At 31.3% G+C, this 16,331-nt stretch overlaps 3 protein-coding genes across 3 annotated transcripts in view; all 3 read right to left on the reverse strand.

Annotated features, from left to right (window-relative positions):
• LOC144574849 (Nucleic acid-binding, OB-fold-like protein) overlaps nt 1-16,331 on the reverse strand; it is a 100,400-nt gene that overhangs the window by 45,979 nt on the left and 38,090 nt on the right. The gene's annotated exons all lie outside the window — the stretch shown is intronic.
• Nucleotides 1-16,331, reverse strand: part of LOC144574874 (transcription factor WRKY45-1-like) — a 34,140-nt gene that overhangs the window by 8,484 nt on the left and 9,325 nt on the right. The gene's annotated exons all lie outside the window — the stretch shown is intronic.
• Nucleotides 14,459-15,897, reverse strand: LOC144574864 (transcription factor WRKY45-1-like). Its single transcript, XM_078324953.1, has 3 exons — nt 15,570-15,897; nt 15,341-15,445; nt 14,459-15,209 (listed from the first exon to the last, which is right to left on the reverse strand). Exons 1-3 carry the CDS (start codon nt 15,827-15,829, stop codon nt 14,714-14,716), a joined length of 861 nt encoding a protein of 286 aa, XP_078181079.1. The 5' UTR covers nt 15,830-15,897; the 3' UTR covers nt 14,459-14,713.

Raw genomic sequence — 16,331 nt, forward strand, 5'->3', positions numbered from 1 at the left:
CACTAACAGACAAACAGAATAAGGCCAGCTGTTTTTTAATTTTAAAAATTCATTAAAAAAAAAAGGGGGAAATTGATTGATTGCGGGTTGCGGCAAGATTAATTGTGATCTCATAGATTCGACTCGTCCATTCCGTTTTTGCCACAGAATATCTCACATCTAATTTAACTATTAAGCCATTTTGTCAATATTTTATCCGAGAAAAAGATATATAATGACTAATGAGCTCAAATAAAATCCATGCACATAATGAAAATTAAAAAAAAAATCTACATATATATTACTCCTCTATCTACTTACGTCATTTTTGGTGACATCCGATTACACTTTATATTTTTAAAGTTTTCAAAGTCCAAACAGTTTATTCAAACTGTTCAACATGATAGATATATTTAAATGTGCTTGCATATCAAATTTTATATTTTTTGATTTTTTTTACTATATATTAAGTATTTTACAAAACGTTGTTTTTATACCATTGGATTTTTGTACCCATCTTAATATATAGTAAAAAAATTAAAAAAAAATGTAAAATAACAATTGCTCTTACATAAATATAGCATGTTGAAAATTTAAAATAAAGTTTAGTAACCATTAGCATCACGATTCTTTACTAGAAAAAAATTCAATATAATTTTTGAAAGACCTTTATATAGACATACAACCACAAAAATGACCGATCATGTTATTAAATTCTTATTGTACAATTTTTTTTTTGTACTGTAAATTATTTCCATAAAGTTTACTCCTTCTGAGGTGCATTAATTATTTCATTTCAAGGTGTATTTTTATCCTATAATATATATATATATAGAGAGAGAGAGAGGCTAATATCAAAAACGTTTGCATCACGCCTCCCGTGCAACCAAGTCATTTTCCGATTTTTAAAGTTCAAATGATAAATCTAAACCGTTAGATGTGTTCTCCATATTAAAATGTGCTTGGAGACCAAATTTTACATTTTTCTGAATTTTTTTACTATTTATTAAGCCACTTTGAAAATCGCTAATCCAACGGTTTTACTGTTTTGTTAAGCCACCGTTGGATCAGAAATTTTCCATGTGGCTTAATAAATAGTAAAAAAAATTCATAAAAATGTAAAATTTGGTCTCCAAGCACATATTAATATGGAGAACAAGATGAACGGTTCAGATCGACTTTTTGAATTTTGAAATTTCAAACTTGGACCGTGTGTATTTCGACCCATATGCTACCGAAAGCACATTAGACTATCTCTCTCTCTCTACATATATATAGAGTCTGGCTATTTTGCTACCGGAAGCACTCCGACCGAGGTGCTTACGGGGTCATATTTTAGCATTTGATGTTCAAACAACAAATCCAAACCGTTAGATGTTCAATCTATATTAAAATATGCTTGAAAGCCAAATTTTACAATTTTTGGAATTTTTTTACTATTTATTATGCTGGTTTCAAAACCGCTGTTTTCAATGCTTCAGAAATTTAATAAAAACAACGGTTTTCAAACCAGCTTAATAAATAGTAAAAAAATTCCAAAAATTGTAAAATTTGGTCTCCAAGCAGATTTTAATGTAGATTGAACATCTAACGGTTTGGATTTGTTGCTTGAACATCAAATACGCTAATATGACCCCGTGAGCACCTCACCGAAGTGCTGCTGGCAGCAAATTAGACAGTCCATATATATATATATATATATATATATATATAGAGTTAGGCTGGGGTGCTATGGATAGCATAGTGGCCTCTATGCTACGGCTCAATATTCGAGTTTTCAAAATCCAAACGGTCGATCGGAACCGTTCATCTTATTCTCCATATTAATATCTGCTTGGAGACCAAATTTTATAATTTTCTGAATTTTTTTACTATTTATTAAGCCACTTTGAAAATCGCTAATCCAACGGTTTTACTGTTTTGTGCAGCCACCGTTGGATCAACAATTTTGTAAAATACTTAATAAATAGTAAAAAAATCAGAAAAATGTAAAATTTGGTCTCCAAGCAGATATTAATATGGAGAGTAAGATGAACGGTTCGGATCGACCGTTTGGATTTTGAAAACTCGAATATTGAGCCGTAGCACGGGAGGCCACTATGCTATCCATAGCACCCCAGCCTAACTCTATATATATATATATATATAGGAATATGCTAGTATGCTACGCGTAGAATATGCTAGTATGTTACGCGTAGCATAGCTCCCCTCCATGCAATGGCTCAATATTTGACTTTTCAAAATTCTAACGGTCGATCCGAACCGTTCATCTTGTTCTTCATATTAATATATGTTTGGAGTCCAAATTTTATATTTTTTGGAATTGTTTTACTATTTTTTTAGATTTATTGAAAATCGTTGTTTTTTATGGTCCAGATTTGCTAAAAACAGTGATTTTCAATAAATCTAAGAAAATAGTAAAAAAATTCCAAAAAATGTAAAATTTGGTCTCCAAACACATATTAATATGGAGAACAAGATGAACGGTTCGGATCGACCATTAGGATTTGAAAAGGTCAAATATTGAGCCATTGCACGGAGGGGGGCCATGCTACGCATAGCATGCTAGCATATTCCTATATATATATATATAGGAATATGCTAGCATGCTATGCATAACATAGAACCCCTCCATGCAACGCCTTGGATTTTGAGTTTTCAAAATCCTAACGGTCGATCCGGACCGTTCATCTTGTTCTCCATATTAATATGTGTTTGGGGACCAAATTTTACATTTTTTGGAATTTTTTTACTATTTCTTTAGATTTATTGAAAATCGCTGTTTTCAGAAAATCTGGACCATAAAAAAACAGCGATTTTCAATAAATCTAAAGAAATAGTAAAAAAATTCTAAAAACTGTAAAATTTGGTCTCCAAAAACATATTAATATGGAGAACAAGATGAACGGTTCAGATCGACCGTTAGGATTTTGAAAACTCGAAATCTAAACCGTTGCATGGAGGGGTTCTATGCTATGCATAGCATGATATATATATATATATATAGAGGAGGGATCCACTTACAACAACTTGAAAGTTACAACATCTTACAACATCGTTTTTTTTCATTTTCAAAGTCCAAATCGTCGATCCAAACCGTTAGATATTCAATCTATATTAAAACGTGGTTGCAGACCAAATTTTACATTTTTTGGAATTTTTTTGCTATTTATTAAGATGGGTACAAAATCGCTGTATTTATTAAAATTCTGCACCATTAAAAAACAGCGATTTTGTACCCATCTTAATAAATAGCAAAAAAATTCCAAAAAATGTAAAATTTGGTCTGCAACCACGTTTTAATATAGATTGAATATCTAACGGTTTGGATCGACGATTTGGACTTTAAAAATGAAAAAAAACGATGTTGTAAGATGTTGTAACTTTCAAGTTGTTGTAAGTGGATCCCTCCTCATATATATATATATATATATATATATAGTAAGGCTAGGGTGTGATGTGCTCACCAAGAGGGTTTGGTGAGCACAACTCCAAAAGTTCATCGGATCGACTTCATATGCCGAATCCAAACCATTGAAACCCATGTACTTCATGAGTGATGCATATACATGGTAAAGCGGTCAAAGAAATGAATATTTTATAAATTAATTTATAAGTTATTTTATATATTCAATTTTTATTATTTCTTTGACCGCTTGACCTTGTAGCAAATAAACTCAAAACTTTCAAAATTTTGCATGTATATGCATCACTCATGAAGTACATGGATTTCAACGGTTTGGATTCGGCATTTGACATCGATCCGATATACTTTTGGAGTTGTGCTCACCAAACTCTCTTGGTGAGCACATCACATCCTAGCTTTACTCATATATATATATATATATATATATATATATATATATATATGAGGAGGGATCGGATGACACCCTTTTTTGGTGACATTGGATGACACCGTGTATTTTCAAAGTCCAAACGGTCGATCTAAACTGTTCAACTTGATTGATATGTTAAAATGTGCTTGCAAATCAAATTTTACATTTTTCTGAATTTTTTTACTATTTATTAAGATGGGTACAAAAATTCAACTGTCTGAATATAGCGATTTTGTTAAATACTTAATAAATAGTAAAAAACTTCCAAAAAATGTAAAATTTGATCTGCAAGCACAGTTTAACATATCCATCAAGTTGAACGGTTTGGATCGACCGTTTGAACTTTAAAAACTTTGAAAATGCACGATGTTATCTGATGTCACAAAAAATGGTGTCATCCGATCCCTCCTCTCTCTCTCTATATATATATGGGGATGGGCTACGCTACTCTATGGAGTAAAATGAGTTGGCGCTCCACGTCGCCCTATTTTTATTTTGAAAATCCAAACGACCGATCCGAACGGTAAGATGTGATCTCCATATTGAAATGTGCTTGGAGACCAAATTTTACATTTTTTGGAATTTTTTTACTACTTATAAAGCATTTTTGAAAATTGCTGATCCGATGGTCCATAAAAATTTATTGTTTTTTACTGTTCACAACAAAACAAAAATTTATAAAAATACTTAATAAATAGTAAAAAAAATACCAAAAAATGTAAAATTTGGTCTCCAAGCACATTTCAATATAGAAATCACATCTAGCAGTTCAGATCGGTCGTTTGGATTTTCAAAATAAAAATACGGTGTGGAGTACAAACGCATTTTACTTCATAGAGTAGCGTAGCCCATCCATATATATATATATATATATATATATAGAGGAGGGATCGGATGACACCCTTTTTTGGTGACATCGAATAACATCGTGCATTTTCAAAGTTTTCATAGCCCAAACAGTCGATCCAAACCGTCCAACATAATAGATATGTTAAAATGTGCTTGCAGGTCAAATTTTACATTTTTTTGGAATCTTTTTACTATTTATTAAGTATTTATCAAAATCGCTATATTCAGATCGTTGAATTTTTGTACCCATCTTAATAAATAGTAAAAAAAAATTAGAAAAATATAAAATTTGATCTGCAAGCACATTTTAACATATCTATCAAGTTGAACGGTTTGGATCGACTGTTTAGACTTTGAAAATGCACGGTGTCATCCGATGTCACCAAAAAGGGGTGTCATCCGATCCCTCCTCATATATATATATAGAGGTTGACTAAGATCAAAGTGGTAGTTCCTGAGCTTTGGTGCTACCAATTCGTTTTTCAATTTTCAAAGTTCAAAACGTCGATCCGAACCGTTCAAGTTGTTTTCCATATTAAATTGTGCTTGGAGACCAAATTTTACATTTTTCTGAATTTTTTTACTATTTATTAAGCCACTTTGAAAATCGCTGATCCAACGGTGGCTTAACAAAACAGTAAAATCAGAAGCCACCGTTGGATCAACTGTTTTCAATGTGGCTTAATAAATAGTAAAAAAATTCAGAAAAATGTAAAATTTGGTCTACAAGCACAATTTAATATGGAGAACAACTTGAACGGTTCCGATCGTCGTTTTGAACTTTGAAAATTGAAAAACGAATTAGTATCACCAAAGCTCAGGAACTACCACTTTGATCTTAGCCGACCTCTATATATATAAGTGACTAATATGCTTTCGGTAGTACTTCGGCCGAAGTGCTACCGGTCTAAATTTTAAATTTCAAAATCCAAAAAGTCGATATGAACCGTTAGATGTGATCTCTATTTTGAAATGTGCTTGGAGACCAAATTTTACATTTTTTTTGAATTTGTTTTACTATTTATTAAGTCACTTTGAAAATTGCTGATCCAACGGTGGCTTAAAAAAACAATAAAATCAGAAGCCACCATTGGATCAGTGATTTTCAAAGTGGCTTAATAAATAGTAAAACAAATTCAAAAAAATGTAAAATTTGGTCTCCAAGCACATTTCAAAATAGAGATCACATCTAACGATTTATATCGACTTTTTGAATTTTGAAATTTGAAATTTGAACTGGTAGCACTTCGGCCGAGGTGCTACCGAAAGCATATTAGTCACTCTCTCTCTCTCTATCTATATATATATAGAGAGAGAGAGAGAGAGTTGGGTTATGGTGAGTTGCGAAGTAAAGCGACTATTTTACTTCACGCTCATATTTTGCAATTTTAAAGTTCAAAATGTTGATCCGAACCGCTCCACATGATCTCCATATTAAAATGTGCTTTGAGACGAAATTTTACATGTTTTGGAATTTTTTTACTATTTATTAAGCTAATTTGAAAATCGCCGATCCAGCGGTCCATAATTTTTACTGTTTTTTACTGTTCACCCGAATTTTCAGATTTTCAAAGGGACTTAATAAATAGTAAAAAAATTCCAAAAAATATAAAATTTAGGTTCCAAGCATATTTTAATATAGATTAAACATCTAACGGTTTGGATCGGCTATTTGAACTTTGAAAATGAAGATATTGCGTGAAGTAAAAACGTGTTTTACTTCGCAACTCACCGTAGCCTTACTCTATATATATATTAAGGCTACGCTACTTCATGAATTAATGGGGGTGTTTTAATTCGCGCTCATATATCTAGTTTCAAAGTTCAAAATAGCCGATCCAAAAAAACTGCGATTTTCAAACTATCTTAATAAATAGTAAAAAAAATTTCCAAAAATGTAAAATTTGGTCTCCAAGCACATTTTAATATAGATTAAACATCTAACAATTTGAATTTGTTGTTTGAACATCAAATACTAAAATTTAACCCCGTAAGCACTTAGGTTGAAGTGCTACCGGTAGCAATTTAGTCATACTTTATATATATATATATTTCCCTCCAAATTTTTAAAACTCACAAATTTATCCATTATATTGCATTTTCTATTAAAACCCAATTTAAAATTAATAAACTACTTATTTTATTTTTATTAAAAAATAGAAAATATTTAGCATGTTTAAAACAAATGTTCTGTTTTCTAATTGATTAGTTGGAAGGGGAAATTATTTTATTTTCTTATTTGTGCCGTTCAATTTTTCTAAGTGTCAAGTTGAGACTATAAAATGGTCAAGTGGCGCAATATATGGCGTAGTACTGATTAAAAACATGTGAATGCGCTGATCCTTCAAGCGTTTACTTATAGAATTAATTGGGAAAACAAAATAGCGATCAACCAATCAATCATACTTGCTTGAAAATAAACAAAAACATACCGTGTTAATTAGTATGAACCTAAATTAAGCTCAATCATGACTTTTATTCCCGATTTTGAATATATTTTTGGGTTCAAACTTCTAAAACCCAGTTCAATATTACCATATATAGTTAAATAAGATCCGATTCTAAAACCCTTGACTTTCAATAATTGGATCATGATTAGATCTAGAAAAAAATATGTCAGAAAGAAATCGCTTCTTCACAATATTTTTTTGGGATTGACTAACATTTCCAGTTAATTTTATCTATTCATCCTCCAGTCAATAATTACTTGTGGAGACCGTTAACTAACGAACTTCATTAATTACTTGAGGGACCACCTAATATTTGATAGATTTTATAACTGACGCATGCAAATATGGATACCTATGCGCGCAAGTATTAATATATAATATATCAAGTATTCATACTTAAGATACCAAGTATTTTGAAAAAAAAAACTGGACACATGACACACACATCTTTTACACGTTTTTAGAGTTGGGTTTTTTTTCTCCGTTCAATATCGTCAATATTTCTGATGATCTGTGAGGAAATTTGCAAATCTAAAACCATGGACATCTTCTATGTAATTTTCTCTTTCAAATGAGATTCATGATAACGTACTTTCGGGTTGTTCGTCGTGCAAGTATTCATAGTTCGTCATGTAAATATTCATACATCATCGTGAATACCTTGTCATGTAAGTATTCATATCTTATCGAGCAATTATTCATACCTCGTCGTTCAAGTATTTGTATCTCGTAATGCATATGCATATAATTAATGTCTTAAGTGTTTGTATCTAACATATTTTATCAATTTTTTTTCATATGACACATGATAACGTTTGAAAATATTAATATTAAGTAGTGCAAGTATTTATACATCGTCATGCAAGTGTAAATAGTTCATATATCAAGTGTTAGTAACTAACAGAATTATGAAATTTTTATTTTTATTTCCATATGGCATGTGATGATATATGAAAGTATTAATTTCAAATATTGCAAGTATTCATATATTGTCATGCAAATGTTAATAGTTTATGTATCAAGCGTTTTATCTAAAATATTTTATCAATGGTTTTTTTTTTCTTTTGGCATCAAATGACGTTTGAAAGTAATAATATAAAGTATGCAAGTATTTATACCTCATCATGTAAGTGTAAATAGTTCATGTATCAAATATATGTATCTAACAAATTCTATTTTTTTTCATATGGCACTCGATGATATATGAAAGTATTAATATAAAGTATTGCAAGTATTCATACATCGTCATGCAAGTGTGAATAGTTCATGTATCAAGTATTAGTATCTAACAAATTCTATCAAATTTTTTCACATGACATTGGATGATGTCTGAAAGTATTAACATCAAGTATTTCAGATCGATCACCCATCGATCAAGTCGAATATTGAGAACAAGATGAACGGTTTGATTTTTCCTGTTCCAAACACATATTAATATGGAGAACAAGATGAACGGTTGGGATCGACCGTTAGGATTTTGAAAAGTCGAATATTGAGTTGTTGCACGGAGGCCCTCTATGCTACGCGTAGCATGCTAGCATATTCCATGATAATAGAACTATTTATGATATTCAATTATGAGTAAGGCTTGGATGAGGATAAGGTCATCCGTGCTACTGTCTCAAAAATCTATCGTATAAATTTCAAACTTCATTTTAAGTAGCTCAATAAATTAGTTATATAATGAACTTATAGAATTACAGATTTTTATTATTTTTATGATTTATGAAAGATAACAAATAATAGCCTAAAATATTGACAACTTTCTTTTGTTTTTTAAGTTATTTTTTACCATCTTTCATAAATCATAAAAAATAGTAATAAAATTCAAAAATAATAAAAATTAGTATTCTACAAGTTCATTATATAACTAATTTACTGAACTACTTAAATGAAAGTTTGAAGTTTATACGATATGTTTTTAAAACTATAGCACGGATGGCTTTATGGTATCCATAGCACCGAAGCCTTACTAAGACTCTGTTTTTTATGCATTTATTTTGTTTTTAAAAAGTTTTAATGAACCAATGTCGACGTTCCAACCACACATTTGAATTATAAAGAAAGGCAACTAATTAAATGTAATTTAGGATGCATAATGAATAATTCAGGTCTGTATATTTGTTGGTGTTACATTTAGTAAATGAGCGAGTTTAAACGAGTCAATAAATGAACGAGTCGGAAATGAGCGAGTTATGAGCGGCTCACGAGTTATGAATATTAAAATTTAATAAATTGTCATAATTCATTTAAATAAAATAGAATAAAAATATAATCATATTATAAAAATCAACAGTATCATCAATACTTCAACAGTGATACTCACATCAAGTATAGTACTATCAGGTTCGAATTTAAGAAGATCTTGATTTCAACCTAGTGCCATTTTTATTTTAGAACAAGTTTTAATGTGTCGTCCAAGAGATATGAGAGAAATTTGAATGTATGATGAAACTATGAATATTACACAGGATTTAATGAGGCAAGGCTGATGTGGCATAAATTTATTTAGGATTGAATGTGGCAGGGATTAGATGTGGCAAATTCTAAATGAGCGAGTTGGGATATGCTCACGCTGGCTTATTTATTAAATAAGCGAGTTGTTAATGAATGAGTTTAAACGAGTTGTTAAATGAGCGAGTTTAAGTGAGCATTTAATGAGCGAGTTTAAGTGAGCATTTAATGAGCGAGTTATGAGCGGCTCATGAGTTATGAGCAATTTACTCACCCCTAGTTGGTATCACCATTCGAAAAGATTCCGAGGGCTCGGTGCCTAGGTGGCCATTTATTTATATATCTTTGATATAATATAATTCAAAGGTGCCTTGGTGGCCATTTATTTATTTATTGTATAATTTAAAGATATTATTAAATATACAGCTGTTGTAAATATTCATAAAACTCACGAGAATCGATTAGGTATCAGGCACGTTTTTTCTTACTAGATCTGGTTATGTAATTAACCTTATATCGTTTAAATTAATTAGCTGATTTGGACCCATTGATTATTTTTTTGCTAAGAAATGTCTTAGTATTTTTTTCACTATAATTAATTAGTAGGTAGCTAGGACCCACTCTATAAATATACGCATCTTTGAACTCCTACGGATTTTTTTCATATAAAAATATATATATATTTGTACTAAAATATCAACTCAGGTTTTCCTCAAATTAAATTTCTAATTATTTTTTTTATCATAGTGTGCGTCTTTGTAAGTGTTTTATATGAAGTTTATTGTATGAACTATTTTTTTATCCTAAATATTCATAAAAAGTTATCATTATTGACTACCAATGAACATAAAACCAATAATTAATTAATGATATTTTTTTCATTCTGATGTGTTCAACTTAGGACCTACAAGATATTTTTAATTTTTTTTTTAACCAGTTCTAGTCTTCTAGAATAATTAACGTGCGAAGAAATGATGGCAACTTTTCTTCATAATAAAGCTACTTTCATCACATTAATTTGTTGAGACATGGTGGCTATCATTCTCCGAAATTTTTATTAATACCATTTCAAAAAGAAAAGAAAAGAAAACAAAAACCACTAAAATTGGAGAATTCGAAAAATATCAGGGTCTTCAATTCAACCTGCGGCCTCATTCTTGAGGAGTAGCAGATTAAATTAGAGGTCCACCAAAAATTTAAATATCAGTATATTACAATGCATTTTTAAATTTTTTTTAGGGGCTCCAATTCAATATGCGCCTTCTGAAGAATGGGGTTGCATATTGAATTGGAGGCCCTGGTATTTTTCGAATTCCTCGTAATTTGTTGACTTTTTTTTTTTTTTTACAGTGGTATTAATAAAATTTCAGTATCATTCTAGATACGTATATAGGTAACAAGGTACTCCTAGCGCTGCTCCTTTACATATCAAATTATTCTTGTGACATCTACAAGCTGAAAAGTGGAATTAATTCTTTGGTCAGCAGTGAAAATTTTGGTAAATTCATGAGAATAGGATTATTTGAGAAAACGACATAAATGGAATCTTTATATAAGCGCGTTAAAAATAAATTCGATTTTTTTATGGTGCGAGATAGGAAAAATAATTGAACGGACGCGCAAGTTGTTAATTCCAACATGTTGTTCTTTTTTGTATAAAATGTCACCTTCGATTATATTAAATTAAAAGGGAATTTAGTACGGCCGCCCCCTTTCCTTAATTTGTAATGAAACTGTGCAAATCTTAACGTACTACTCCCAACAATATAAAATTAATTGAAGCAAAATATAAAGCCCCTTTACAAGCAATAAAACAATACTAATTAATCTCCAAGCAATAATTGACTCCGCCTGGTTCGTACCATTTGCATGAGAATTAATTGGTGAGCTGAGAGTCTGCTTATTATTAATTAATTAGGTGTGAGTTGTGAATGCGTTTTTAATACAGTCATTAAGAGTGTATCTTTTATGTCATTTTAAATTGTATTTTGTGAGTTTTTAGAGAACTGAATCCTCTGCCCCCTTGTGGGCAGGATTTTCCTACCCAATTTAATTCAACCAATCTAAAGGTGACACATGGCATATCTTTTTAATTAAATTTTTCAGTAGAAAGTGATAGTTGTAATATATTAAAGGGGAAATTAGATCCATGCCACCCCAAAACTTCAAATTTAGAAATATGCCACTCCAAAGTTTTGATTTTGTTAAATGCCACTTTAAATCTCACTTATTAAGATTCATGCCACCAATACAATATGAATGTATAATTTTAATTTAACAATTTACATAATAATTGAAGTTACAAAAATAACCTTGATCCAAAACCCTCCTCTCCACACAAAATAAATGACAGTTTGGGCTATAAAAACAAAATAAATTGAGTTAGGAGAGGATGATAGCCGAACTGGAGAAAATTAATCTAGAGGAGGAGAACAATAAGAAGGCAATGGAGGATCTTGCCTCTGCCCTGCATGAGACGATTCAAGAGAGGCAAAAGAAAACCTTCTAAAGAAGGAAAGTGACCATGAACATGCGTTGGCCCAAATTGGTGACCTGAAATTAGCCCTGAAAAACACAAAGGAGAGTTATGAGATTATGCTTGATGAAGTGAATTATGAAGTAGTGTGCCTCCGTAAAACTGTTGAAAAGCTTGAGACTAGAGCAAAAGCTGAGCAAAACAATCGTGAGTTGAAGGAAAATGAGGTTTTAGACTCTAAACAACAGTCTGAAGAGGAAATTGTGGCCCTGAAGGTGGAGGTGGACAAGGTTGTGGCATCTCTCGAGGGCACAGAAATGGAGATGCAAGCTACAAAGGAGGAGAAGGAGCAGCTGCTGGAGAAGTTACATCAAGCAGAGTTGCAAATAAATGCAGCAAACAAGGCAATAGAAGAGGCAAGAACAGAGAGCTTGCAATTGAAGGAAAGGTTGTTGGATAAGGAAAACGAATTGCAGAGTATCACGCAAGAGAATGACGAATTATGGGTCCGTCAATCAAAGACTGAAGAGAGGATAGATGAGTTGAGTTCTAAGCTCAAGGAGGTGACTGTAGAGAAAGCCCCAGAAATGCCTGAGGAAGCAAATCCCGTGTTGGATGTAGCAATAGAGAAGCCAAAAGTGGATGAAGAAGAGTCTCTTGATAGGTGCAAAGAGGGTATTTGTGGAATATACGAAAATACCACTCAAAATACAACATTTTATGTTTAGTTTTTTATTACAAATGTATAATAATTTGGTATTGGTGGCATGGATCTTAATAAGTGAGATTTGGAGTGGCATTTAACAAAATCAAAACTTTGGAGTGGCATATTTCTAAATTTGAAGTTTTGGAGTGGCATGGATCTAATTTCCCCTATATTAAATGGTCCAATACAGTTTCCATTGCCATGAATTGGGGAAAAAAAAAAAAACGGAAATGACGTAAATTCCTTAAATTTTTCTAACAACCCATCCTAGTAAACTGAAATGACTCCTCATCTGTCCCAGGTTTTTTCTTCTTGTTTTTTTTTTTTTTGGTTGGTCATATAAGCCCGTAGGCAAAATTAATTACACACTGTACTTACATAGCTTTTATCAGTACACTGTTAAGCATGTATGATAATTGTTGTAAACTTTGTTGGCTAATGCAAATCACTGGCAGTTACTGCCACGAAATCTTAAAAAAAAAAAATACAAGGAATATTGATATTGATTTAACTCAATAACCTAATCTTATTTATTGTACCGATTAATCTAGCGAAGTGTCAAAATCTAGAAGTTAATTATAATAGAAAATATAAAAAATAATTTACAAGTAAAATATTTTGCTACTTGATCCAACTCAAAAATTTATTATGTGATAAGAGATTGCCTAAGCTTTGAATTATTTTTCCTCATAGCTAGTAAGAGAAAAGAAGGGAAATATTTCTTAATTTGAAAGGTGAAGAGAGAGAAAAAGATACAGCTATCACTTTCTACTTGAAAAAAATTAATTAAAAAGATATGCCATGTGTCACCTTTAGATTGGTTGAAATGAATGGAGGGCAGGAAAATTTTAGGCCGATCTTCCGAGAGTTTTCAGGAGCTTAATAAGTGTGTTTTAGTATTTGAAAAAGTTGTTGAGCGTTGTAATTATTGTGTTTTGGTATTTAAAAAGGTACGTAGCTTTCAAAGGTAGAATATTACTATATAACTACTCAAAAGCTGATGGTAAAGGAAGCTTTTGAATTATTATAAATTTTACATGTTTTAGTTCAAGTTTATTATCTCTTTGTTCTCGAATTAATTATGCCAACTTAAAATATATGTATGTATATGTATGTGTGCGCGCGTCTATATAAATATATATATATATAGGTTGGCTAAGATCAAAATAGTAGTTTCTGAATCTTGGTGCTACCAATTCATTTTTATAGTTTTAAAATTTAAATAATCAATTTGAAGTACTCAACGTGTTCTCCATGAAATGTGCTTGGAGACCAGATTATACATTTTTTTTTTTGAATGATTTACTATTTCTGAAGGATTTTTTGAAAATCATTGTTTTGAATATTAAAAAAATAATAAAAAAAAATGAAAAAGAGTGATTTTTAAAAATTAGTAAAATATGATCGGAAAATTCAGAAATTTTTAAAATTTGGTTCCCAAACACATTTTAAAACGGATAACATGTTGAGTGCTTCAAATCAACTATTTGAACTTTAAAAACTGAAAAAACAAATTGGTAGCATCTAAACTAAGAAACTGTCATTTTAATCTTAACCAACCTTTAAAGTATGTATAATTCGCTTTAAATCAAGACTACTTTATCAATTCTATTTGATTAACAAAGTAACGACTAACGAGTGTAGAGATATCGATGGATTCATTGATGATCAGTTGATTAGCGTGAGCTTCCGTTTTCTTTAATATTAAATAATAAATTTACTTATAGAGTACCTTTTGCTAACAGCTACACTGAAGCGCTCTCTAATATTACAAGTACATTACCTAGTATTAAATTAGAAAAACTTGTTGTCATAGAAAAAAACAAACAACACATTTTTAAGAATAAAACAAACTTATGAGCCTCTCGTTGATGCTTCCGGCCGAGTATTGAGGCACGGATCAGAGAGTAAAACAAGCCAACGTGTGAGGCAATTGCCAACCATTGTCATGAAAAGCTTCTAACTAGGAGGCAAAAGTCTCCAAAAGGAACTGGATATTAACTTGTTCCAACCATTCTAGATCCATAGTTATGCCATGAACCACTGGAAACTCATTTTCTCTAAGAGAAGTTTCTTCGATTGAAGATATATCATCATCAATAAAAAGTGAGGATTCAGTGGAAGTATTTAGTTCCTTGGGTCCTCCATTTGACCTTTCTGACATTCTGCTGTTATATCCAGAGATAACATTGGTTAGGCATGATACTAGTACGGCATCTTCATCTTGTCTTCTACGACCCATGGCATTGGCTGACAAATTAGATTCTGGTATTGATTTACCAGAAAAATCTAATATGTTTTGATTAACTGGATATCTCGAGTTATACATGGGAATGTTGCATGTGTGTTCCTCAAAATAGTTTACTTCAAACAAAGGCGGGTATTCATCGTTGCATTGCTGTACTTGCTTCGCTGCCATACAGCTTCGTTCCTTGTGATAAGTGCATCTGTAATAGCTCCTGCATGCAAATGGTTGTTTTTAAAAATTTGTTCCAAGAAATATGTATTTCTCTTTGAAATTGAGATCTAGGCCATATTATTTGGTATTTCGTATCTTGAAAATTTCCAAAGGAAGTCTTGAATCACTAACCTTGGATGTGTTTTACTGAGAATGTTCTTTTGCCCATATTTTCTCCACTGATAACCATCATGATCAGGCATTGTTGTCACTTTTGTTCCTTTGTTATTACATCTCCTGCAATTGGTTGAAATTTTTGTCAAAACAAAGATGATTAATTTTTTATTAATTCTTCTCTAACAAGTATTAAATAAAAACAAAAAAATGCTAAATTAATTACAAATTTTTATTATTCCGTTACCTTCTTTGAGAGTCCTTAAACTTGTCATCTCTCTTTCTCTTGTGAATTTCAGCACCTCCTGACGCTTGCGATGTTACCAGTTTGGATCCAAGCAAGTTTTGATCAGATTTAGTCAGAATATCTCTCGGCAATGCCAAGGTGTGTGATGTCTCTTCAAAGATATTCTCAAATGGTGAATTGGTGGCATCTTTCAGTATTCCAAGGTGTGCTCGAAGCATTGCAGTCAGCTCGCAGCCTTTTTCGATCTGTTTTATTGCCATATTGTGTTTCAAAGCTGGTGTGGCTTTTAATGGTGATGCAATTTTTGTTTGTTTTCGGTTAGTAAAGCCAGTACATCAAAAGCACATTTATAGCGGGGGGACGGCGACGGGTGAAGTTATAAAAAATTTGTTGAAGAAGCATCTAGGTAGATGAAGAGCAATTATTTATGTTATAATTACGCGCCATTCGCTCGTCATGTCGGGCCCAGATGGGTACCAATTAAAGAACTTCTTTGACTATTAATTTCTTTCGTAAGATGCAATCATATGATCCCACGTTTTCAATTTTCGTTTAGCTTGTTTATATTCTGAATGTATAAAATAGTTAATTATTTTAACATATGTACAAAATACTTACACAGAGGTATCATAATCACTAAATTAACTATTTTTAACATATATTGAAAAAAAAATAAAAAAATCGACCTTGTGTTGTCTTTAAGGTTTAAGTATATAGTTTCAACTATATATACGTTGTGTTGAGAATTAACATTTAATCTAA

Source organism: Carex rostrata, chromosome 2 (genome assembly GCF_964058835.1).
Source record: "Carex rostrata chromosome 2, lpCarRost1.2, whole genome shotgun sequence".
Taxonomy (NCBI): domain Eukaryota; kingdom Viridiplantae; phylum Streptophyta; class Magnoliopsida; order Poales; family Cyperaceae; genus Carex; species Carex rostrata.

Coding starts and splice junctions, on each gene's coding strand:
- LOC144574864 (XM_078324953.1), bottom strand. CDS start 15,829: ATGGCAATAAAACAGATCGAAAAAGGCTGCGAGCTGACTGCAATGCTT. Junction 15,446..15,569: donor TTTAAGGACTCTCAAAGAAG/GTAACGGAATAA, acceptor AACCAATTGCAG/GAGATGTAATAACAAAGGAA. Junction 15,210..15,340: donor CTCAGTAAAACACATCCAAG/GTTAGTGATTCA, acceptor ATTTGCATGCAG/GAGCTATTACAGATGCACTT.